Source organism: Lepidochelys kempii, chromosome 4, assembly GCF_965140285.1.
Source record: "Lepidochelys kempii isolate rLepKem1 chromosome 4, rLepKem1.hap1, whole genome shotgun sequence".
NCBI lineage: Eukaryota > Metazoa > Chordata > Testudines > Cheloniidae > Lepidochelys > Lepidochelys kempii.
Window position 1 is genome coordinate 78,636,325 of NC_136383.1, and position 25,969 is coordinate 78,662,293.

The 25,969-nt window shown below is 40.8% G+C and overlaps 1 protein-coding gene across 1 annotated transcript in view; it reads right to left on the bottom strand.

The window, feature by feature from the left end:
- Positions 1 to 1,322: 1,322 nt before the first annotated feature.
- Positions 1,323 to 25,969, bottom strand: part of LOC140910979 (uncharacterized) — a 31,985-nt gene continuing 7,338 nt past the window's right edge. The window contains exons 6-12 of the mRNA XM_078852659.1: positions 23,102 to 23,232; positions 21,168 to 21,343; positions 17,450 to 17,604; positions 15,832 to 15,933; positions 15,221 to 15,315; positions 7,070 to 7,194; positions 1,323 to 5,609 (exon numbers count right to left, since the gene is read on the bottom strand). Of these exons, the coding sequence (XP_078708785.1) occupies positions 15,304 to 15,315; positions 15,832 to 15,933; positions 17,450 to 17,604; positions 21,168 to 21,343; positions 23,102 to 23,232 (576 nt within the window). The 3' untranslated portion in view covers positions 1,323 to 5,609; positions 7,070 to 7,194; positions 15,221 to 15,303. The remainder of the gene's footprint in view (positions 5,610 to 7,069; positions 7,195 to 15,220; positions 15,316 to 15,831; positions 15,934 to 17,449; positions 17,605 to 21,167; positions 21,344 to 23,101; positions 23,233 to 25,969) is intronic.

The following is a 25,969-nucleotide window of genomic DNA, read 5'->3' on the forward strand; positions in this document are numbered from 1 at the left end:
ATGATGTGTGGCAGTGTGCCATAACCCATACTAAAAACAAGGAGGAGTACTTGTGGCACCTTGTAGACTAACATATTTATTTGGGCATAAGCTTTTTTTGGTTAAAACCCATTCCATCTGATCTATAAGGTGCCACAAGTACTCCTTGTTGTTTTTGCTGATAGACTAACACGGCTACCACTCTGAAACCTATAATCTATAAGTTTAAGTATACTCTGTGATTCTAAAATTAACCTTTCTGTTTTATTCTCTGGTTGTCACTGGAAACTTTCAGTGTCTTCAACTCCACTGTTACTGCAGGGTACTGTGTTCCCCAGCTCAGTATCTGAGTTCATTTGGGCTTGGAAAACAGCTCTTCTCCACAAATGAACTAAGAGTAATGAGGTAAAATGATTAAGGCTGTACTTAAGCTATTCTTGTAACCAACTGGGAATGTTGTGTATGGGAACTCATACTTCCAGTTCTTCACAGTGCATATAAATGTGCTGTACACTTTTGAGAAGTATCAGTGTGAATCTTGTGTTTGAACTTGAATACCCTCTCAGTCATATTTAAACTACTGCATATACTTGTACATACGCCAAATTTTTTTGGTAAAAAAGTGAAGCATCAAAGAGCGGGGGTTGGCTTATCAACGGATCTATAGCAAAATTTGATGATTTTAAGCTCTAGTGAATTGAATATCTAATACAGTGTCGTTTTGTTTACCTGGAGCATTCGCAGACACGGAGCCCCTCAGCTCCCAGTGGCCGCAGTTTGTCGTTGCAGCTCCCATTGGCTGGGAACGGCGAACCGCAGCCATTGGGAGCTGAGGGGCTCCGTGCCTGCCAACTCTCCAGGTAAACAAAATGTACAGGCCCACTAGCGGCTTAGCCTGATGGGCTGGAAGGCAAAGTTTGCTGACCCTGAAGTATAAGGTTGGCTTATGAAAGGGTCATACCATTTTTGCTGTTTTTTACCTATCCATCTTGAGGGGTCGGCTTATAAACGAATGGGCTAATGAACAAGTATATACAATAGTTCTTATCATAAAATGTGATCCTGTAAATGTAAGATGGAGGAAGAAATTTAAGGCAGGTTACATAAAATAAGCAGGGAATTAAGTGCAAAATGTGGTGCTGGGCTGGGAAAAATCCTCGTGAGCAGAGTCTTTGACTGCAGTGCATGCCCATCCAGATTATTGCACTAGAATACCGGCACTCTGTCCTAACTCTTTCAGCAGAGCAGGGCATTGCTTCCCTAATGTGGAGGATCTTACACAGGCACTCCATCAAGAGGAGCATTTTAACTTAAGACCTATGGCTCTTTCTAATGCTTATTCTTTTCATTATTTTAATTCTATTGCCAAAGAAAAACAGCACCCAGTGCAAACTCTAGACACTGACATTTTCTTTAATGAAGACACACAAAATAAATAACTGCATTTTATTTTCAGAACACCGTACCTGGTCCATGGCAAAGTGACTTAAATTCTCCACCATGCGCATAGAAACCCACTAGACTCTTCTCCTTTGACCCCACCTCTCCAGTCTCCTCCTTTATAATGAGCTGGGGGGTGGGGAGGGAGGGGCGACTTTGCATCACAGTTAAATTCTGGCTATTAAAACTACAAAATGATTGAAAACTTGTTAACAGTAACTTGTACTAGGAACTGTTTTCTCATCTGTAATAAAGGAGTGGGTGTCAGATAAGTGAGTGGTTGATAGGCAGTTCTAACAATCTTTTTTTAAATAAGCCTCTAAAGATGCTTGGTGACAGCTGCTTCCTTGGAGATGAGTCTAAGAAGCCTGAGGAGACCTTAAATAAATTTTAAAACTTGCTTTGCTTTTGTACAGCAGAAGTGTATCTATCCTAAACTGCAGGCAGCCTGACAATTAAAATATAATCCAAACCAATCAAACTCTACCTTCTAACAGAACAAATATTAAGAATTATTTAGAATCTACAAATAAATTCTTTTGATATTTCAGTACCATACTCTGTGTCATTGAACATCAGATTTGCTAAGCATCTCATTCAGCTGCCTGCACTGTTCGTGTGTCTCTTAGCTGTATGCAGTAATTCTCATGTTTTTGTTCTGGACTTGATGGAACCCTGACAGTTAAATCTTGCATATGTTTTTCTAAGGCAGGGGTGGATCTTTGTTTTGCATCTGGTTAGGTAAAATCTTCCTAGTGATGCAGGATTACTGGTTTTCTTCTGGGAAGGTTTTATTCCCTTGTGCTGCCTGTGCTTACTGGATTTTGCATTAATGTCCCAATTTTTGCAACATGGCTGCCATTTTTTTGTTTGACACTATACCAATATACATGCACAAAATTGATAAGTGCATAAGTGTTGTTTGCTTGTACAAATTGTTTGTATCAAAATTATCTTAAATTAGTTCCTTGTGCTGTGAACTCTACTTCCATCATGCTATAGGGGATTACACTGCATGTGTGGGTAGTGAACCAGTTAGAAGCGCCATAAAGCTATGGCGTAGAGAGGATGTGGAGTAAGGGATTTTGACTAATACCCTAGTTCTCGAAGAATATCCAAGGATTCCTTATGGATTTTAGGAAGCCACAGGGTTGGAGAGCACCGCTCCATACCTGCTGTGGTTGATGGAAATCAGTAAGTGTAGCTTTGCAGAAAACACCACATGTTGGGGAATGTACAGTTTCCTTGCCCTTGTGTGGTTATTTCCCTTAAGAAGACATGCTCTGCCTCAGTTTAGGCCCTTGTGAGCCTTGATTTTTATCTCCTTTAAAGGGATATCTACTGCTTCCTAACATGTCAAGCCTCCATGCTTGTCTCACTTCATTCACAAGCTACGTAATTTGCATTAAAACCAACAATAAATACTCTTCCTCCCAACACACATGTTCTACTCTCTCCTGTCACATGCCCTCAAATTTCAGAACCGCTTTAAATAAGCTGAGGTCTGGGGATTTCGTGTGTGGGTCTTGTACCCTTTCCTCCCTACCACTGAGTAAGCTTAAGAGAAGTGAGGGAAAGTAGGCCAGGCTGGGTCCAAGGACCAGGGAAATAACAGCAGAGGTTACCAGATGAGGGAAGCTGAGGAATTTAGACCCTACAGCTTGGCACACAATACCTTCACCTGAGCACCTTTATATATTACTCTCTGTATCACTTGGAGGGTAGCGGAGAACAAGTTAAAGGAGGAAAACTGCAAGCTTTGACAAGTCCCTACATTTAAAACAAAGATCTAATCAGTAGCTCTGTTTCTACCTTCCATCCCTTACACTGTCTGCAATTCTAATAGAGGAAAGAGGAAACACACAATGTTTGCGATCGGGTAATATCCAACTGAAGAAGAGGTGAGATCATATTAATAGGTATAATTCCTAGGCAGTTGAGATGGGGCTCAAATGTTTCACATACTCAAGCTGCAGCAATTATCCAAGTCACTTTACAAGCTATACCATGCACTGCTTGTAAAACTGTTTAGGTATCTGACAAACCAGCCACTAAATACTCATATTTGAAGTGTCAATGCTGGGAATTGAGTGGTGAATGATGCCACTTTTGGAAACAGGAATATGAAAGAAAGAGAGTTGTTTCCAATACTAGCAGTTTACAATTACATTGTCTGAGTCCTTATACGTTTCTTGATTGAAGCTATTTTAACTTGCGTTTGGATGATCGTGTTCCATTTGGTTTTAATTTTGTGGCCTTTGCGATGCTTTGGTGTTCAGCAAGGGATTAAGTCATGCCTGTCTGTCATCTCTGGGTGCCTTAAATGTTTTGCTGCTGTGGTTCACAGCTCTGACACCAACAGCCAGTATACAAGCATGCATGTCACATGTTGGCCTCCCTCCCCAGTTACTCTTTTGCAGGGGGACCGCGAGGATCCTTTTAGCTCTGTCTGCAGTGTTCAGCCCCTCTTCCTATAGCACCAACAAAACCTTATCAAGTTTTCTGCTCCTTTACAGAGAGTACACAGCAGTTTAGCTAGGGTTGACAAACCGTCTGCTTCAATCAAAGCACTGAGTTGGTAAAATTAAATATGCTTATTACAAAAGGACATAGGTTTAAGTGATACCACATATAAAAGAATAAGGATACATGATACAAAAATAAAAGTATGCTTAAGACTTTGAATAGTTGAGTTTTAAAGAAGGTTCTCTCACCAGTCCTTCAGCCAGGCTCCAACACACAGAGCTCCAAGTGCTTGGTTTCTTTGACTCCTTAGCTGAGGATAATTTAGGGGTTCACTCACCCTCTCTTTGTAGCCCAGGCACCCTTTGAAATGTGGTGGTCTGAAATGTATCCCCAGATCAAGTTCCTTTTCCCTCCTGGGTGCTGATGCCATGCTAGTTTGTGTTTTTTACAATACAAATGATCTTCCTGTAATCTCAGATACAACTGCCTAGCCCACTGTCTTTGGGTCACACCAGGCTTGAGGTAGTTGCCCCTTTCCTTTGTCTGTAAGAACCTGTTAATCAACTTCCCCTGACATGCCTGGTTTAGACACATTTTAGTCACATTTCCAACACATCTGTATAATTCTTTGTCCGTTAACCATACGTTAATCATGCAAGAATGTTAGTGAGCTATTAGTTTTTTAATGATCTAATACATGCTACTTTCTGGATAAACATAATGACAGCAGTTTGTGCGGGACAGTGAGTGTCAGATCTGACAAGCGCTGACACAGTAGTGAACCATCAGTAGGCCTCTCTGTCACACTTACTCACAGGAGTAATTCTCTTTTTTTTTCAGATCTTGTCACATGTCTATGTGTGACTACTATTGTTATGCAAGAATACATTTGCTGAATTGTGGAAGCCAGATGCATCCCTGGTGTAACTACCTACTTCAATTTACTAGTTTTAAAATGCATTGTACGTAACTGGAGCCACAACAACTTGTGGTCATTAGATGAATGTGACTTAAGTGTTGCATTATTAGTCTCAAAGGCAAAGAAAAATTGGTTGAAATCCTGGCTCTACTCAGTGTATGGGTGTAGATAATTCAGATATACTAAATGTTTAAGTATCAATATCTTTAGATTCCTTAATTGTTGTTCTCTAGTTTTCTTCAGATTCTTCCTCACTGCTAGTAGATTCTTCTCCAAATAAGTCTCGATCAGTAAAATTCAGTGACTTTGGCACTCTATTTTTTTCAAGATGATAAGAGCAGGGCTGTCACTCATACCCACAAGAATTGTCTTCCTATCCAGAGCTACTGTTAGGCAGGAGATCTTGCTGTCAGGTGTAAAGACAGACATAACTGAACAGTCGTCCAAGTCCCACAGACTTACTTCACCTAAAAGAAATAAAGATGTCACACCACTGTACGTAATTTGTCCTAATTAAAACAAATGCTTTGTTTCTGGCTTGGCAGATATTGGTGGCTTCAAAACAAGCAGTTTTGATATTTGCATCGTGACTCTTGCTAGACGGCTGACTTCCTTAAGACTCTTACCTGAATATAGAATTCCATTATGGCGAGGACTCGAACCCCCAGATGGCACGGTTCGTTGTCTGACCGGAGAGAGACGGGCAACACCAGCAAGGTCCGAACACAAAGCTCTTTATTGAAGAGTGCACACAACAATAGAGAGCAGCCCGTCTCCAAACAGAACCAGCAGCTTCTAAGTAAAACTAATAGGTTTTTATAGATTTATTCATAAAGCAGCCCACCCCTCCCCTATGTTAGTTAAAATCCTCTCTCTCTATTATGCATGCACTTCTACCCCCTTATTGTAGATAACTTTTAGCAAATTGCAATGCTTCACTAACTTTCTTATCGGTATGGATGACAACCAGGAGACGAGGAGTTAAGAACAGACATAACACAAGAACAGGGAGTGGAAAACAGTGCCTCCTATCTCAACAAACTGTTCCTAGAACATTTGGTGCAAGAATGCAGGCCTCCCATTTTTTCTTACTCCCTGCAACTTAAACAAGTATTCTTTTATTCTATCTATCTCGTTCAGGAACTTTCCCAGCAACCTTTATTGGCCTGACTTTGGTCTGGTTGGCATAACTGCTTCATATTTAATTTCTCACCTAACAATTAGAACTAGACAGAAACTGACCATTCTGATTTGCAAAACTTCTACATAACAAAACCAAAACCTTGGGAAATTTTTCACAAAACTCAGTGGTCAAAACATCAGATTTTAAATTAAAATGGTCATGTTTCTGAACTTTCCAACCCTGGACTTGTCACCTGGATTGGCTGAAACTGATGTCTTCTCAAAACCTTTTGGTTTTGACAAAATTACTTCTATTTAAAAAAAAATTAGGTCAAATTTTGTGCTTCATCTTAAATTCCACCTCTTCCTTCCTAGGAAGGGCAATTCCATAAGGTCCTAGTCAGAGATACAAGTTTGCCTGTGAGCCCCCAGTAAATATTTTCAAATTGAGCTGCAAATACCTGGGGTGTGCTGTCCTATTCATAACAATAGTGATAGCTGAACCATTACTCCCAAATGAGGCAGAGCCTTTGAACAGCAGGTTCAGATCAGGTTTCTCTCTTTACTCCCTATCTTCTGCATCAGAGGTTGAGGGAGGGGGAGGAGAAATATAGTTACAACAACCTCCTCCTGTGATCCTATAGCCCAGACTGTTACTATTTACATTAGCTGGTAGCAGAAGGCTGTGCTTTTTCCAGAGTAGGGGATGGATTGCTGGGTTGGGGTTAGTTGAGAGGGAGCCCAGTGTGGCTCTCAGCTGCCCAAGAGTGGGAAGTTCCTGTCTTGTTGCCTCAAGAAGAGGGGATTGGCACCATGTGCACAGACCACCCCACTTCCACCTGGGAGCTGGGAAAAGTTTCTGCTTCATCTCCCCGTGGGGGAGATGTAAAATGGGTTACTAGAGCCACATGCTGGGTTCAGGGGCTTACAAGGACCCTGCTCCCGTCTTACCAGTCAGATCTCTAGTAATCTCACTCGCGTTACAAGAAGTTTTTGGCTTTAATACCACTAAAACAAATACAATTAAGAGATACAGTAAAGTCTCTTTTCATATTTATCATTCAGTCTTGATAGTACTTTTTAGAACAAGATGGAGAATAGAATTGTAGAAGGTTTAACTGCGGAATAGTAAGTTTCACAAACCTGCAAGTAGTACTGCTTTTGCCCCTCCTTCTAACATATGCAGTTTGCTGTTTATAGTGAGTTGAAGACTTTCATAACCTGGAATAATCTTGTGTTTATGGTGAAATGTATCCCAAACTTTAATCCTAGGAACAGTCAACCAAAAAATATACTTGGTCAATTTTGTAAGAAAAGCCACTCATGAAATACAAGTGACAGTTTTCCAGTGACCTGTTATGAGGTGGGGAACACTTGCAGCTCCTGTTGAAGTCAGTTTGAAATCAACAAGAGGAGTAACCTGTATTTGATAACTGAACTGTGCTGCTTTACTCTTATCAAAATGGGTTGTGGGGCATCTCTGAAAATTGGAAAACTGAAATTTTGATTTGGGGGGGGGGGTCTGAACTTCAGAGATCCCAAAATTTAGATAACTGGGATTTCTCTGTATCTACAGAGAACTGTTCATGATTGTTTTACCTTTAAGATTGTAATGAGAAATAGAAAATCTGAGAAATTCACAGTCCATTCAGGACCTACTGTAAACAGATTAAATTTGGACACATTTGGTTTAATTTATTCCTTCCAATTGTTACCCACATGAAAGAGCAACTACATTTAGTTAGGGTTGACTGTATAAAAATGGCTGATTAAATGTCAAGTATTTTCAGGCTTTCCCCTGTAGTAACTAAATCACTCAACTCTTGCATTGCAAATGTAATGACTTCTGGGAGATCATTGGTAAAGAACCTTATAACAAATCTATGGTAAAACTGGATTTAGTGATTGTCATATTGTTGAATTCTGGGACAGAACTGAGATCCCTCTGCTCTGAATGCTTCAGCTAAAAGAATCTATATTAGCAGTCATGGCTCCAAATCATATGGCTCATAAGTGTTTCTGTCCAGCAAAGGGAAGGGGTACCCAGGCACACCACTAGCTTATTACAGAAATAAGGAATTTAAAAATACCTTTTCAAACCTTCTGCCTTACTATAAATGTGCTACAGACTTTTGAAGCTTGCTTAGAAGATGAAATCTGATGCTTCAAAAGCAACACTTCAAGTGTTTCCATTTCTCTGGAGATGAATTCAGAAGTGTTCTATTGCATACCTGTGGCTGTTGTCATGGAAACAATACCAGCTCAGGGGATTCAGGTCAGACAAAAGTCTCTTTATTAAATGATTCTAAAAACTATCGGCCCTGTTGTTAATGATCTGTCATTTGTGCTTGTTGGCATGAGCTACAGGGACAGTAGTGAGAATACTTGTAGATTTCAAAAGTTCTGCTCCTCAAAGAGCAAGAGAGTATTTGAACTACTGCTTTATTAATGCTCACTTTAAAAGGTTACTGAAATTTGTAGTGTTCATTAAACTGAAAACTTTTCCTAATCTAAGTCTGTCCATTCAACAAAAACAAGGGAACCTACTGAACGTAGATAGTTTACTGAGGATGGGATCTCTAGGATGCCCCTTCCTGGCAAAGTTCTGGGTAATGCAGGATAACAAGACTGACGTTTTCAGATACGTCCTCTATGTAGTAACTTCTACAGTAAAGTATTGATTGAAGGGTGAAACTACTGTTTGTATAACAATAGGACCTAGAGGCCCCAACTAAGATCAGGTTCCCATTGTTCTGGCAATATATAAACATATGGTAAGAGACAGTCTCTGTCCCTAATATCTTACAACCTAAACAGACCAGTAGTGGCCAGTGTCTCAGTAGCGACAGAGCCCCAGACCCAGGTCTCCCGTGACCAGGCCACCTCTAACTGAACGAATCACAGATTCTGAAATGGAATCTTTGTGTCTGTCAATTTCTTCTTTACTAGATTTCCTCAAACTATTCTTCCTAGAGACTGATGGCACTGTTATGTTTCCTACTTTCTTTTCTGATATAAACACAACTAGCTTCTTCTGATAACTTCAACTCTTTCCCCATATTACTGCACAGACTTTGTTTCCTTCTTTTTCCTTGCTCTAGTGCCTTCATTAGTTACATCACTGAGTGCTCTATTTGTTGTTCAACATAGAAGGTTAAGACTGAACTGTAACTGAGTGTAAATTAATTATATTTTGTCACAATTAGCTATTATTAGATATTAATATCTATAGTATATTTTGTCCAATAGCTATACTATAGATTAATATCTACTTTTATTTAACAGCTAGCTTTATATTTAAACATTAATTTTAAAAATCCTCCACAAATAATCTTGGCCTGGATCCCCAAAGGGACTTTGGCATTGCTGTGCCTAACCTTTTAGGCACCTGGAACAACACTGTGATCAACAAGGCTGGAGTTAGGCACCGAGGCTACCTATACAATGAGTGGGAAGAGAGAGTCACCTCAAAATGCAATCAGCAAAAGCCAGCACCCTACTTTAGGCAACTCCCTAACCAATGGGGTATGCTAATGACAGAGGTGTGTGCTAATCCTGGCCCCTCTTGGAGACAGGAACCTATCTCTGCTTAGTGATCCACAAATGGGAACCTGTCTCCTTAAGTGCTGTCAAGGTTCCTTCCCCACTCTGAACTCTAGGGTACAGATGTGGGGACCTGCATGAAAACCTCCTAAACTTATTTTTACCAGCTTAGGTTAAAACTTCCCTAAGGTACAAACTATTTTCCTTTTTCCCTTGGACTTTCACTGCCACCACTAAGCGTCTAACAAATATAGACCTGAGAAAGAGCCCGCTTAGACACGTCTTCCCCCAAAAAAATCCTCCCCAAACCCAACACCCCCTTTCCTGGGGAAGGCTTGATAAAAATCCTCACAATTTGCATAGGTGAACACAGACCCAAACCCTTGGATCTTAAGAACAATAAAAAAGCAATCAGGTTCTTAAAAGAAGAATTTTAATAGAAGAAAAAGTAAAAGAATCACCTCTGTAAAATCAGGATGGTAAATACCTTACAGGTAATTAGATTCAAAACAGAGAATCCCTCTAGGTAAAACCTTAAGTTACAAAAAGACACAAAAACAGGAATATCCATTCCATTCAGCACAGCTTATTTTCTCAGCCATTTAAACAAACAGAATCTAACGCATATCTAGCTAGATTACTTACTAAGTTCTAAGACTCCATTCCTTTTCTGTTCCCGGCAAAAGCATCACACAGACAGAGAGCGCCTTTGTTTCTCCCCTCCTCCAGCTTTTGAAAGTATCTTGTCTCCTCATTGGTCATTTTGGGTCAGGTGCCAGCGAGGTTATCTTAGCTTCTTAACCCTTTACAGGTGAAAAGGGTTTTTCCTCTGGTCAGAGGGATTTTAAAGGTGTTTACCCTTCCCTTTTATATTTATGACAGGTGCCTACAGCATTTGTTGCAGAAATGAGTTAGGTGTGTCTGCCTTGCTCCATGCAAAATGGCCAGAGGAGGAAGGTAACTTTTAGCCCTGTAGATATGGGAGACCCAGGTTCAATTCCTTCCTCCTCAGGCAGAAGGGGAGAGAAGGTTTGAACAGGGGTCTCCTAGTGCCCTAACCACTGAGAGATGGGCTAATCTGAGGTGGGGGCTCCCCCAGAGAACATAACAATGATGCTGTAGTGCAATGGTTAGGACACCCACCTGGGAGGTGCACACAGGGTTGCCAACCCTCCAGGACTTAAAGATTAATCTTTAATTAAAGAGTGTGTCAAGTGATGAAACCTCCAGGAATATGTCCAACCAAAACTGGCAACCCTAGGTGGAAGACCCCAGGGTCTGGTCTCCCTGCGCCAATCACTCTTTCAATTTTTATCCACAGTGGAACAGCTTCCACAGGAGAGAGTGAGGGAGCCCCACATTAGAATGTCCCATAACTCAGTGGTCAGAGCACTCTCCTGAGAGGTGGGAGACCCTTGCTCCCCTGCTGCCTGAGAGGGGAATTGAACCTGGTTCTACCACATTCCAAGTGAGTGCCCTAACAATTGGGCTAAAAGCTATAAAGGGGATAGCATCACCTCCTGCTTCAGCCAGATTCTCAATGGGACCTAATCTGGTAGGTGGCCTCTGAGCATGCCAACGGGATCCAGCCCTACATGCGACATAGGTGGCTGAATGCATATTCTTCTCCTCTTCCCTGCACCTTCAATCTGGTTTGTGAATCGCTCTGGGGCTTACGTGGGAGATAGGCCCCCAGATACCTAGAATGGGGCAACAGTGCACATGCCCAAAGGCAGAAACATTGGCACCTAGGGAACTTTTTGCTATGCCAAGTGAGTTTAGATGCCCACAGGATTTCACAATGGCCTGTAGGATCAGGCTGCTGGATTCTGAACAGCTGGAACCCATTGCCAGTGAACTAGAGGTCTCCTTATTTTATTCCTATTTTCTTGTTACTGTTTCAAGCAGTGATGAACAGGAAGCAATTGAAGTGCTCACTACTGCTCTTTCCCAACAAAGATTTTCACCAGACCGTGCATTTTAGCTGAGTGTACCACTACTATAAACAAATCCAGAGCCTTTTGGATAGCAGAGCTCGCCACTGAAATACTGCCTGCCAAATAAGCTTTTGGTTTGTGTGTTATGTTGAGACAAAAATACAAGCACTGGTTTTAATTTTAAATTTTTAAAAAACTAGAGCTAGAACTATTTGGTGCCCCGGGGGGGGTGGGGGAGCAAAGTTGTTTGCATATAGTAAAGCAGAATTCCCTTAACTGGGCACTGTGATAAACAAGAAGTGAGATGGGGGCACTGATGCTTTCCTCAACAATGCATTTCACTTACTCTAAACAATCAAATGGCGCACTTTGCTCTATCTAAAAATCTATCCAATGTAGCTTACTCCTCCTTAAAATTTTGGCATTCGCCAGAGAATAATATAAATGGAGTTTTGTTCTCAGTGGGTTTTTTTTGTGATTGTGGTCATGAATATTTGCACAGGAAGCTTGATTTGATCAGTTATGCTTATTCAATCAAGCAGAAACATGCCCTTTTACTGCTGTCTAATCCAACCAGCTTGAATATTGAATCATCACAATGCACACTTTGTTTATGGAAACTTGTGAACATCATAGAATGTGTTACTATTTATGTGCCCAATTCTATTATAAAAATAACTATCTGCATCAAGCCACTACTTTAACCACTGAAAGGTTTCTGACATTAGTCTTATCACAAGGTACCGCTAAGCCTTGAGCATTGCTAACGAAACAAATGTAGGAATTCTGAAATTGGAAGAATGCTGTTTGTACGACCAAAGAAACAAACAAACAAATCACACGACATATTAACTCTTCTCACTTGCTTATTACACAGTGATGATCTCTATCAAGAATGCCAACATAATATTCAGGCTCTGGAAATGTTAGAGAGCTATAATTTATTATTTTTTTAAAAGACCAGATAGTCTCCTTGGAGAAGTCATTCCATTTACTTTGAAGTAATTAGCAGATTAGCCCATTGAAATCTTACACTAATGGCTAAAGTAAAGTGGTTTTAAAATATTGCGGTTTAACATCATTCCTGTCATTTTTATAGTATTCTAAGACTAGTAAGGTGAAAACATTGATTCGCAAGTCAAATTTAAGTGTACTAACATTTCAAGATTAGCAAGGAAATTTATAATGGCAGATTGTGAGACCAGTATCTACCATGGAACCACATTAAACAGACATAATAATTGATGCATGTGAGAATGGACTTCACTCCAGAACTAAATCAGCATCCTGCGTGCTGGTTGTTTGTGATTAGATTAAATTAAATCTGAAATGTCTTAAAAATGTTCATGATAATTAATTAGAATATTATAGTATTGCCAACTCTTGCAATTTTATCACGGGACTTGAAATATTTGGTGGTTTTCTTACAACCCCAGCTATTGGAACTGAGTGAATAGGAAAGAATCTCAGTTTTCGTTTAAAAAATAAAATAAAAATCGAGCTCCTGTGATTGCAGAGAAAAATTTAAAAGCATGAGCTGAGTGTGGCCCAAGAGTTCAAAAACCAGAAGGCAAATAAAAAGAGAGCCATTTATTTTTAAAAAATCATGACTTTGTGGAGCCTGACTTCTGATTTTTTTTTATTTTCATTTTTTTGAAATGCCTTGGCGTGGCAATAGTACCGTTGTCAGCATCTTTCCTTGGCGAGGGGGTTGTGATTTCCAGTGCACGATGCCAGCCTCACCAGCATTATCCATGCCTTTGTAACCTTCACATTGGATTACTGCAGTGGGGTTACAATGGAAGACCACTGAAAGTTTTAGGTAGTATAAAATGCAGCTGGCTATGTAGCTGTGTTTCACAGACGTAGAATACTACATCTTTATTGCAGAGAACAGAGTAGTTTCTTATTAGTTTCCAGCTGCAATTCAAAGCATTGGCTGCCTGATTTTTTTTTAATAGTTTGGGGTGCTGTATGTCTTTGAGACAGACTTTCTCTGTGGTGTAGCCCCAACAGTTAAGCTCAGCGGGGACACTTGACTATGCCTAGAATTCAGCAGGGTGTTCTCAGTGAAGACTGCTAAGTACTGGAAATTGCTTGGTCCAACAGCACCAGAATTTGATGCTGCAGGCTCACTGTGAGGCTTATATAATAAGCTTTTTCGGGAGGGAAGTGAGGATGTTGAAGAAGCAGAGGATTGTGGGATGGGGAGCCATTTTAATGTCATTCTTTACATTTTGTTAATGATCGGTTACTATTGCTCTATATCTTTTTGTTCTTTGAAGACACATTTTTGGATGCGGGCCTAGAGATGTAATCGGCATAACTATACAAGAACACTTTTTTGAAGGGAGCTATTTACAAACAATGCAAATGGGACTTGTTTCAGGCGTTAAGTTTTTAATCATTAGAAATGTTGATTTGTAGTCACTAGGTATTAGAGGCTATAGGAGCGAAATGACATTTAAAAACCCTTTCTATTTCTACAGTCAGTTCAACAAGACTATTGAGATGCCCTATTGCAAATAGCAAAAATCACTTTTTGTGTTTTTTCAGTTTGTGGTGTCCTACTCCAGGATAATGAGAATGAAGAAATGGGTTTGCTTTGGGGTCTGCACACCAGCTTCTATTGCAGCAGATCCTTGTAGGGAGAGGGCCTCCAGTAGCAGAGTCTGCCCAGCAGGGAGCTGTGGTAGTGAAAAATATCTTTAGTTTCCTCTGGTACAGGAGAGTGGCAGGGGCCATCACAGCCATGCAAAGTAGGCAGTATTGGGTGTCAGGGGATCATTGCAAGCAGCTAGGCCAACAGTCTGATTCAGCACATCTCTGTTGAACCATCTGGCTCATTGGGATCCCACCAACCTGACAGATTTGATCAGTGGAACCTTAAAGAGTGGGTGAGGCACTATCTGCCCTCCTCTAATAGAGAACTTCCCCTAGGTGAGTGGCCCTGGCTAGTGTTAGGTGCACAGTGTACCTCCATTCTCTGTATAGAGGCTGAATCTGACTCAGCAAAGCCATCTGAGTCTGTGTGTTGGTTGTGTCACTAAAGACTTTCTATTTTTTAATTAGAGAGGAATGATCATCTCTCCCAGCTGGGGATACTTGCAACTAAGTCCTATCTGAATCTTTTGGGACTGGTAGATATTATTCATTTCAGCCAGATAGAAAGGAAGCACGGATCTGATGAAACAGTGTGAAAAAGATAGACAATGCTAACATAGTTTTCGGTTCACAATGTGTGACCCATGATGATGGAACACCACAGAGCATACCATAATTCTTAAGAGGACACCCAACTCACAATGAATGGGAAACATCTCATGACTCTCCTACTTAGCAGATCTGTATAGTGTGAGTAGAGGATTTGCTGAACATTTGAGCAGGACTTCCCTGTAATTTTTCATTCTGAAGTAACAGTAATCTGTTATTTGGTCACATTTTCTCACAGGCATCTCTTATTATACAAGAAACCCAGGCATCAAACACACAACACTGTTTTGACTTTTGTGTGTAGGAGAAAGTGGTATGCAAGAGACATTTTGTTTGAAAGGAGACTTCAAAGTACTTATTCTAGCCATGCAGTCATTGTGTCAGTTTACCAGTCCATGCACAAAATCTATTCACTTATCCTTTGCTCTCCAGTAGGTGGCTTGATCAGCATCAGCCCAAATAATCAGGGAGTTGTATCCGATTTCCCCGTGCCATTCTCCTGCACTGAGCAGATCTTGGCACAGGGGAGAATGTGGGCTAATATCTCGACAATGCACTATAGGTATAAAGAGGCATTACTATGTTCAGGAGTTTCCTTTACCTGTTTTCCATCATGACCCCAAAAATAATTTGACTGGCATCATCTGTAATGGCCACACAACACACACTTGGCTCATTTTTTAATCACTTCTTAACCTACAAATTTAGAAAAACATACACTTTTAGTATCTGCCACATATTGCCACTCATTTCATTTGTCTTAAGTCTTATGTTTCTAATGTGTATTTGAGAGAATCGGGTATGAAAAAATACCAAACATTCCATTTTACATGGTTTAATAATATTTCTGCTCATAGAAAGATCTGATGTGCATTAAGATATTAAGCAGCTTTTTAGAGTAAACCTAAATGCTGTTCTACAGACCTTAACTGTTAAAACAAGATCTCATAGACTAGTTCATATTATCTTTTTCAGCAAGTTTCACGTTTTCTTTTGTTTGCATACTGTTCATGAAGAGGTTGGCAAAACTGATTGTATGTTTTTAGAAATATTTTGGGAATATCTTGAGCAAATAATTTGTGCTCTGCAGATCATTCATGAGCAGTTAGATGTGACTATTTAGAATCTGCACTGTTTTGATTGTAAAAGCACTTTTTTAGCAGCCACTTTCTCGCATGAAACTGCATTTAAAGTTGCAAAAAACAAGGTTACCTTCCTAGTTTCTAAGTTCCACAATGTTATGTAAGTGATTTTCTCATCATCACTGTAGCTGGAAAGCACCAGGTGGCTTCCAGTATAGGTCAAGGCAGCATTCTGTAAGAAAAGCATGGATGTTGTACTTTCAAGAGTGTGGAGATGGGACAGGGTTTACAAACTGAACACAGAAAGGTGGTGTGCATAGTATGAACACACTATTACCTAGGAGAAGACCTCTGCCAGTCACAAGTTTAAGTACTCATCTGCATTCAGATTTATTTCATTTCTTTTCTCTCTCTTTTTAACTTGTTCAGATTTAACCAAACAAAATTTTATGAAACACACAAACTTCCAGAAAAAATCATCTTTCTGTTTCTTTAGAAATAATTCTTAGTGCATTTTGAACCCAAAAGCAATTAGTAGTATTGGTGTTGGTCAAAAAAGAATGGACTCTGGAAGCTGAGTGACTCTAATGACTTGCAGTTGAGTTCTGTAGCTTAAACATAAACCTTTGCATATGGCTGCACCTATGGACTTATCTCAATGATCACCTTCTCTGAAGAAAAGATGCCAGTCAACCTCTCTGTTGGCTCAGTGCTATAATGACAGAATACTATTAACATACTTGGGGAGGATGGGTATCATAAGCCAGACTGGGAAATTCTTAAAAACTAAAACCATTAACCGTACACAGGAAATGTGTTATGTACACAGAGTCTAAAAAGGCTGATAACAACCTGGCTATTTATACAGACTTTAAAGAAAGAAATTCAGACTGCAGTACTCCAGAACTGCAATCGTTTTGCTACAAGTTAAAAATTTGTTTTTGGACCCACAAAAGGAGAAAAAAAATGGCTTCCATTTAAATAAATTAATTATCCTTACATTTTAACCCTTAGCAACTAGTGACACCCCACTGCCCATGCAAAATCGAGTTTTTGCTTAGTCATGAACATTATTATATTCTCCCCTGAAAACACCTATTTCAAGCTCTTCTTGAGAAGCAGATCATGATGGAACCAATGGAGTGAACATAACATAGAAGGTGCATACAAGAAAAATGAAAATGCAAAGCAATACAAAGGCATTTGTTGAAATGTTTGTGGTGACATATAACCCGCTCATGAGTATTACAGAATGCATGTCAGTAGCCAGAACCAAATTTTGGTGGTGAAGAAAAATTATGTTGTAAATATAGTATTGTATTGTCATAACTCTTCAGCATATCAAATGATGAAATCATTTGTGCTGCACCCTGGGATGCCATTTTTTATTAATTTGCATGAGGACAAAATTGATTATTTGTATACTAGTCCCTACGGTGTATAAGACACCATGCAGCCTTTTGAAAACACAATCCCAGCCCAAAGAGTTTAAAGTTCTAGGTCCCAATTCTACAAATACTTACCTAGCCTCAACGGAACAATTCATGTGCATACACTTACCTATGCATATGTTTAGCAGATTGCGGTCTACAGTGTAGACTCTCAGCTCTCCTGGAAGGGTAATTGTGAGGCTTAATTAATGCACACTTGTAAAGTGCTTTGAGAACCTCAGATGAAAGGCATTATATAAGTGCAAAGTATTAACATTACAATAGAAAATATAATGTACTTATGATGTTATTCCTCACCTTTTCATCTCCACTGAGCAGGTACTGATCAATAGCATTGTACTTCTCATTAGCAAGTTGCTGTAGCTTCTCCAGCTCCTGTTTTACCTCATTCTCCAGCCTCCTTTTCTTTGCAGTTTTACTTTCATTACGTCTTTCCCAGGGCATCTGAATTACTAAAATAACAGGATTGATGGGAGGAACAGGGCTAGGGCTTCTATGGGAGACATCTTATTAAAACAAAAGGTAAGTCTGCTGTCTGTTTGCTGTATTACTGAAGCAAAATCCCACACAGGGAAAGCAGCACAACTCAGAAATATGGAGTCACTATAGCCTTAAGGCTTCTATCTAATTTAGTCTATGCTCATCACTATGGTAATTTAAGTAGGTTTTAGCAATTTGGGTCTTAAGTAATTGCCATGAACTAGTCACAGTGGATTCAAGATTACACTTCTACATTCACTTACAAGTCAAAACAGAAACATTTGGATTTTTTGATTACTCATCTCTCCGCCTGAAAAATCTTTTGGTCAGGGAGAAACTGCTTTGAGAGGTGCAGGTAGCTGTGATGTAATATCTTTTATGGGACCAACTTCTGGTGGTGAGAGAGACATAAGCTGAAGAAGAGTTCTATGTAAGCTCAAAAGTGTGTCTCTCTCACCACCAGAAGTTGGTCCCATAAAAGATATTACCTCACCCATCTTTTCTTTGAGATGTGCAGGCATTTTAAAATTATTTTTTCTAGCTGAATGACATCTAGGTAGCCAAGGAAACACCATGCTACTCTAGCAACAGATCACTTAGACATCCTTGGTGTCATTTCCAGGAACCCAACTATGAACCATGTGATGACTGCGATGGGCCACCTTGAGTAGTTTTCATCAATATCGACTTTAGGGCTTCCTAGTGAAGCTGTTGGAGATGCTGTCTGACTTAGTAACCACGTTCACAAATCTCATTGTGTTGGGATAGATCAACATCCACCCAGACAATGTTGGATTCCATCACACACTCTATCTGAGCTCTCTAACTTAGGCTTCTCAGAGGCACTCTCCAAATTTACCCACACATCAGTAATCCAGCAGGTTAATTTTGCCTGAACAGAGCCTTCAAATTTCAAATTAATTTATCTCAAGTTGGAGTGAATAATAGGCTCCAGTTCTTATTTACTGATGCTGCCTAGGAAGATCTCCATTTAGGAGCATTATAGATCCATGCATTATAACTAGGGCTGTCGATTTAATTGCAGTTAACTCATGTGATTAACTCAAAACAATTAATCGCGGTTAATCACAGTTTTAATTGCACTGTTAAACAGTAGAATACCAAATAAATTTATTAAATATTTTTGGACGTTTTTCTACATTTTCAAGTAGATTGATCTCAGTTACAACACAGAATACAAAATGTACAGTATTTTTCAATTCACCTCATACAAGTATTGTAGTGCAATCTGTTTATCGTGAAAATGCAACTTACAAATGTAGATTTTTTTTGTTACATAACTGTACTCAAAAACAAAACAATGTAAAACTTTAGAGCTAACAAGTCCACTGAGTCCTACTTCTTGCTCAGCCAATCGCTAAGAAAAACAAGTTTGTTTACATTTACGGGAGATATGCTGCCTGCTTCTTTTTTTACAATGTCACCTGAAAGTGAGAACAGGTGTTCACATGGCACTTTTGTAGCCAGGATTGCAAGGTATTTACACACCAGATATGTTATACATTCGTATGCCCCTTCACGTTTCAGCCACCATTCCAGAGGACATGCTTCCATGCTGATGATACCCATTATATATATATATATATATATATATAATAATTTGAGAGTGAACTCCTTGGGTGCGAATTGTATGTCTCTTCTGTTTTACCTGCATTCTACCATATATTTAATGGTTTTGCAGTCTCAGATGATGATCCAGCACATGTTGTTCATTTTAAAAACACTTTCACTGCAGATTTGACAAAATGCAAAGAAGGTACTAATGTGAGATTTCTAAAGATAGCTACAGCACTCGACCCAAGGTTTAAGAATCTGAAGTACCTTCCAAAATCTGAGAGGGATGAGGTGTGGAACATGCTTTCAGAAGTCTTAAAAGAGCAATACTCTGATGCAGAAACTATAGAATCCAATCCACCAAAAAAGAAAATCAACCTTCTGCTGGTGGCATCTGACTCAGACGATGAATGTGAACATGCATCAGGTCACACTGCTTTGGATCATTATCAAGCAGAGCTCGTCATCAGCATGCACGCATGTCCTCTGGAATGGTGGTTGAAGCATGAAGGGACATATGAATCTTTAGCACATCTGGCACGTAAATATCTTGTGATGCCAGCTACAACAGTGCCATGAGAACACCAGTTCTCACTTTTCAGGTGACATTGCAAATAAGAAGAAGTGGGCAGCATTATCTCCAGCAAATATAAACAAACTCATTTGTCTGAGTGATTGGCTGGATAAGAAGTAGGACTCAGTAGACTTGTTGGCTGTAAAGTTTTACATTGTTTTGTTTTTGAGTGCAGTTATTTTTTGTACATGATTCTACATTTGTAAGTTAAACTTCCATAATAAAGAGATTATGCTACAGTACTTGTATTAGGTGAATTGAAAAACACTTTCTTTTGTTTTTTACAGTGTAAATATTTGTAATAAAAAATACAGTGAGCACTGTACAGTGTGTGTGTTGTAATTGAAATCAATATGTTTGAAAATGTAGAAAACATCAAAAAATATTTAAATTAATAGTATTCTATTATTATTATTTAACAGTGCGATTAATCGCACAATTAATCACGATCAATTTTTTTAATCGCTTGACAGCCCTAATTATAACACTATTGGTGAAAAATCCCTGAGGAAAATATCTTTATGTATAGAAATAAATTTTACATTGCCATTTAAAGTCTGGAGTTTGCTCCAATATAATAATAGTAAATCACATCACAAATATTACATTCAAATAACATTAAGAGCTACACGATAGCATTAAGGGATAGTTATACATTGTGGGCTGTGCTAAGCCACTCTGTCCACCAGGGAACGTTGATCAGCATTGTGTCTAGAGCTCCTGGGGACAGTCACCACTGCACCAATCTGGAAGAAAAGACAGTGTGCACTCCCTTCTGTGGAAAGAAAAGGAGTACTTGTGGCACCTTAGAGACTAACCAATTTATTAGAGCATAAGCTTTCGTGAGCTACAGTCTGGTGCAGAAATGGGGGGTAGCTACTGCTGCTTCTCCTCATCTTGCCTTTGACAGCTAATGGTACTGGTTCTTGTGATCAGGGGAACACAAGGACTGCAAGTGCAGCCAGTCCTTGCCTGTGTGCAGAAGCTCTTTGCTCCTTCTCCACCATGTGCTTTTAGGGTGTGGCTATACCGCAATTAGACACCTGCGGCTGAGCCACCTGGCAGGGTCCTAGAGCCCAGGCTCCAGCCCAAGCATGAACATCTACGTTGCAATTAAACAGCCCCTCAGCCCAAGCCCTGTGAGCCCAGAACAGCTGGCATGGGCCAGCCACAGGTTTTTAATTGCACCATAGACATACCTTAGGCAGGGGATAGTCACAGCCTGGCCCTACGGGTATTAGCCAAACCAAGAAATTTGCGTTGGAAGGTTATGACTTTATCTGAATAATCCAAATTTCAGTGACAAATGTGTGACTCTAACCCTCTAGACAATGGTCATTTCAATTGTAACTCCACAGCCTTAAGTTAAAATAAGGCATTTGTAACCTGTTGTTCCCTTCCCTCTTTTCCTTTTGGATAGAATATCCTTGTACAGGGTCCTGGTGTCCTTAGACAGGAGATGGCCAAGCAGAATGGGTTGCGGGGGAGCCTGGTCTTTGTACTCTGCCTTTATCCGATCCTTTACAAATCCAGTTTCCATGTTCCAAATGACAAAATGGTCTCTGAAAAGATCAGAATATGCTTTTACCTCACATGATCCAGCAGGAACTGAGCTTAGCAGAACAGTTCTCGCAGGCCTCACAAAACTAGAAGGGCCTGAATCAGCCAAACAGGCACAGGGAAGTGTAAGTTGTACTTCTCTGTCCCCCCCAAACCCCGAGGACCCTGGTACTACAATAGGAATTTACCTCAAGAGGGGTGTTGCCTTTCATTTGGGGCTCCATAGCAGCCCTGCTGGTGAGGCTGGTGAGGAAATGTGTGGATTCAACCTCCAGGTGCCCTAACACCCCCCAACTCCATTCTTTGGCCTGCAGTCATCCCCTCTGCTCCCCCAACACAAAAGACGTTATGATCACTTTCTGTCCCTTCAATCTACTCCCCTGCAGATTACCTGCCTCAGGGTCCCTCTGTCAGTGTTTACATTGGCCAAGATATACAATTCTCCTTAAGGAATCTTTTCAAATGATGTTAGCTGGCATCACAAAGATGGGGGACAATCCTGTTCAAGCTGAGGTCAATGGGAATTTTGTCACTGAGTTTTATGGAACCAAATTTTCACCTCAGATGCAGTGTATATGCAAAGAATTGCTCCTGGTCAGTTTTCAGCTTTACTTTGAGGCACATTCCACTAGACTTTCACTCCCCCCCTCTCCCCCAATCAATGTTGGCCCTATAATTTTCTGGGGAAGCAACTTTAGCCAGTTTTGATGCGTTCTAAGTAGTAAAATAAAGCAGTTGCAGACTGAGAGGACAGAAACCTCCAAGCTCCCTGGATTCTTTCCAGCTACCATAGGGGATGGGTCTTTATACAGAATACATTTTGAATTTGTAAGATCAGCAAGGCAGGAAGTTTTCCAGCTTTGGGGTTTTTTTTAAACAACTGGAAAAAGACAGCGAAATCAACAGGGCCAAATTCTGCCATCTGTTAAACCCTGCAGTCTCACTGATGTTAATGAGACAGTACAGGTTTCATTGAGGACAGCAACAAGTATGTCTAGGATATCAATGAGTCCAAGCTTCTAGTGATTTTTAAGGAGATGTGTATTAATGCCTTATGCCAGCGGTTTTCAAACTTTAGTAACCCGAGGACCCCCATTTTGATTTAAAATTCTGCCGCAGACTCCCAAGAGCTCTGCTCAGACCCAGGCCCTGTCCCCACTCCACTACTTCCCACAAAGCCCCCACCCCAGCAATAACTCTTCCTGCCCTCGCTCCACCCCTACCCCTCCTCTTCCTCGCCTCTTTCCGCCCCTTCCCCCAAGCGCCCCAGTCCCCCCTGCTCCCCCTCCCTCCCAGCGCCTCCTGCACTCTGGGGAACAGCTGTTCCACGGCATGCAGGAGACACTGGGAGGGAGGAGTTGATCAGTGGGGCTGGTGGCCCTGGACATGATTTTGCCCTATCGCCTAAGTGTGCCTTGTCCCTGCTCCTCCCTCTCCATCTCAGCGCCTCCTGCATACAGGGGAACAGCTGTTCTGCAGGGTGCAGGAGGTGCTGGGAGGAAGAGGGAGGAGTTGATCAGTGGGGCCCTGGACCCCCGTCCGCGGAACCCAGTTTGAGAAACACTGCCCTATGCTAATGAGAATTTTTAATAATAGCATCTTACAAAAAAAGCGAGAGAGTTGACTGAACTATGAAACCCACAATCCTGGTATTAATGTGTAGTTAACTGAACAGAACATGAACTATGGTTTTGTTATTTTATATGTAGCAGTTTAGAGCTTTGTGTATTATCTGTTCAGTAATAGAAATAAACTCTTACCTATTCTCGGAGAGGCCGAATAACAGACCTCCCTCAAGAATCTTGTACTCATTATTTTGGCAAGAAATAATGTAGAGGCCTGTCTTTTTCTTTATATACTTCTTTTTCAGAAGGTCATAAGTTAGCAGAGTCTGGAAAATCAAAAAAGAAACTACGTTGTCTACGTTGTATGATGAAGAATATATGTAAATATGTTCTTGTGCATGTTAGCATCAGGTTTAATACAAATAACTGAAAGATGTGCATGTGTACTTACACAAACACATTGTGATGGGCTTCCTGCCCCGCACTGGGCTCTAAGGGGTTAATTGAGTCCTAGGGAGGCTGTGCAGGAGGCAGCCAACCAGAGAAGAGCTGAGGGGAGCAGCCAATCAGGCCCCTATAAGAAGAGCTTTAGGGCAGAACAGCTTCAGTCACTCCCCGCAGCTTGAGGAGGACTGGCTGCTTTGCAGGCTGAAGGCAGTAAGTACTGTGACAGAGCAGTGCTACAGGCAGCAGGAATCTGTAGGCTGAGGCAAGGGCAAAGAGGATGCTGGTGCTGAAGAGAAGTGGCCCGGGGAAATCTACTGAGGAGTTGGAGGGGGTGCCTCAAGCAGTGGCCTTCTACAGGGTCCCTGAGCTGGGACCTGGAGTAGTGGGCAGGCCTGGATTTTCCCCCAACCCCTTGCCACTGGGGAAGTGGCTAGATAGTTGACTGCAGTTGCCACTGAGAGAAGTGACTGGACAGGGATTGCAGAGATGCCCCCCAGAAAGGGGGAACACAGAGTGTGGCATAATTGGAGGGCTGTGTCACTGAAGAGGACACCGTGGTCCTTGGAGAGAGGTGGGTCCAGGAGCAGAAGAGGTGATGGGTGGAGCACGACCAGAGCAGGATGCACTGGCTGCTAGAGTTATATTCCCGTATTTGCTGGAGGAGGCGTTGGAGTGGTGAGTGAACCCTGTTCACATGTTGTTCTTTCTGAATAAATCTGCATTTAGTACCTGGAAAAATTGGTCTTGAAGCCTCTGTAAAGGAGGCCATCCCTCTGTTGGTAAGGACAAAGAGTTTCATGTCTCTAACCAGCACAATGTCTGTGTTCTCCACCAGTCCTCTCTCCACTGTTACAGTGTTGCCTTTGCACTTTGATTTCACTATGTTCCACACTGTAATGACTCAAGAACTTAGACTTCTGCATACAACATACCTTTAAAACAACATTAAAACATTAAAAATAAATGTGTGGTTCATAAACCTCAACCTACAGAGCCTTCAACCATTCAACCTAGCAGATATTCAGCAGGGCATTCCTGGCCCCACTGAACTCAAGTGGGACTTTTGGCATTGTCTTCAGTGGGACCCAGGATCTCACCCTAGAAGATGCTTTGATTACAGGTTTTGAAATATTTCATCTTTTCTTCTTCCCCTGTTTTTGGTGCATTACTCAGTGCAACTTGGTTTGCACAGAGTTGTGGCTCATTATGTTGCTTCATGTGATCTTGCATGATGAGCTGTGACATAAATAACAGTAATTTAGAATGGTTGGCAGTCTTTGCACACAAAGCCTGTATAGGGACCAAATGAGAATTCAGGTGGAGATCTGGGCAGTCAATGAAAATGTAAGTAATTGCAATATTCAGTCTCTTTTGGTGGACTAGTTAGGAGAACATAAAAAAATGAGATCAGTTAGTAGTTCCACTTTTGGTAGAGACAATATTAAACAGGAATCCTAAAAGAGCTCTCCTTTGTACATAAAGGGGACCCTCCCCGCCCGTCCAGACTGCCGGTTCTGGGGTTGATCCTGCATTCTTTCTGGAGAGAAGATATTAAAGGCTGGAAGATTTGTTAAAGAGACTTCGGGTTACAACCTTCTTAAATAAAGAGAGTTTACTGTACTGCTTATGAAAGAAACTGGATTCAGCCTCAGAGAATCAAGTTCTCTGTTTACTCACAGAACAGCAATCGCATGGATGGCAGGAGTGAAAGCTCCACACTGCTCTGCCAGTATGTTCCAGACCTGAACTGGAGGCATCACCTCTAGAGGGAAGAAGATAGTTTTCATGCCCACAATTTATCTAAGTGTCACTAACAGTGGGAACTAGATTGGGACCAGCAATTTATTTCACTTAGGGCACAAACCAGTTGTCAGATGAGAATATACAGTAACCGATTTGGACTGACAAGCCTATTATGAGAACAAAAAGTTATGCTACCTAAAGTTATTGTGAGCTCAAGGCACATTTGTGGAAGTCTTCAGTGAGAAAACAGTTGTGTATTGACTGACATGCTTTTTTTCATTAAAAACCTGAGGATGCTCAGCAAGGTACAAATATAAATTATACTGCCCCAAGCAGTGTATGATCTAAATCAGACAATGCAACTCGGACACAAATGATACATAGGTTCAACCTCAAAGTAGCACAAAGATGTTGAGGGCATAGAGAGGGGTGGAATCTCTTTTTAAAATGCTTTACCAGTGGCTTGCCAAATCTAGCACCCTACTTTAAATGCTGCCTGATCTAAAACAGCAAAGAGTGCTTTAAATCAAAGAACTGTCTTATTTGCACTTGCCTGGGATAGTTTTGCATAGTCACAATCTCCTGAATTCCATTTGTTTTGTTTTCTTTCCTTTGTTTGCAGTAGCAGTCAAAGATTGGTCATTGATCTTGGAAGCCAAGTTCCATGATCGAAGGTAGTTCTCTCCATTGCAAAATGCTAAGCAATAGCGAAGGTCAGAGCAAACGCCTACACATTTAAGATTAAATTGAAAAAAAATGTTTGTAGCTTGGGAATAAATTATGATGTAGGTTATATAGGGTGTCAGCTGCGGTATACATGGGGCTAATCTTGAAGGCCACTTAGATGGTCTAGCTGAATTTAGTTGCCCACAT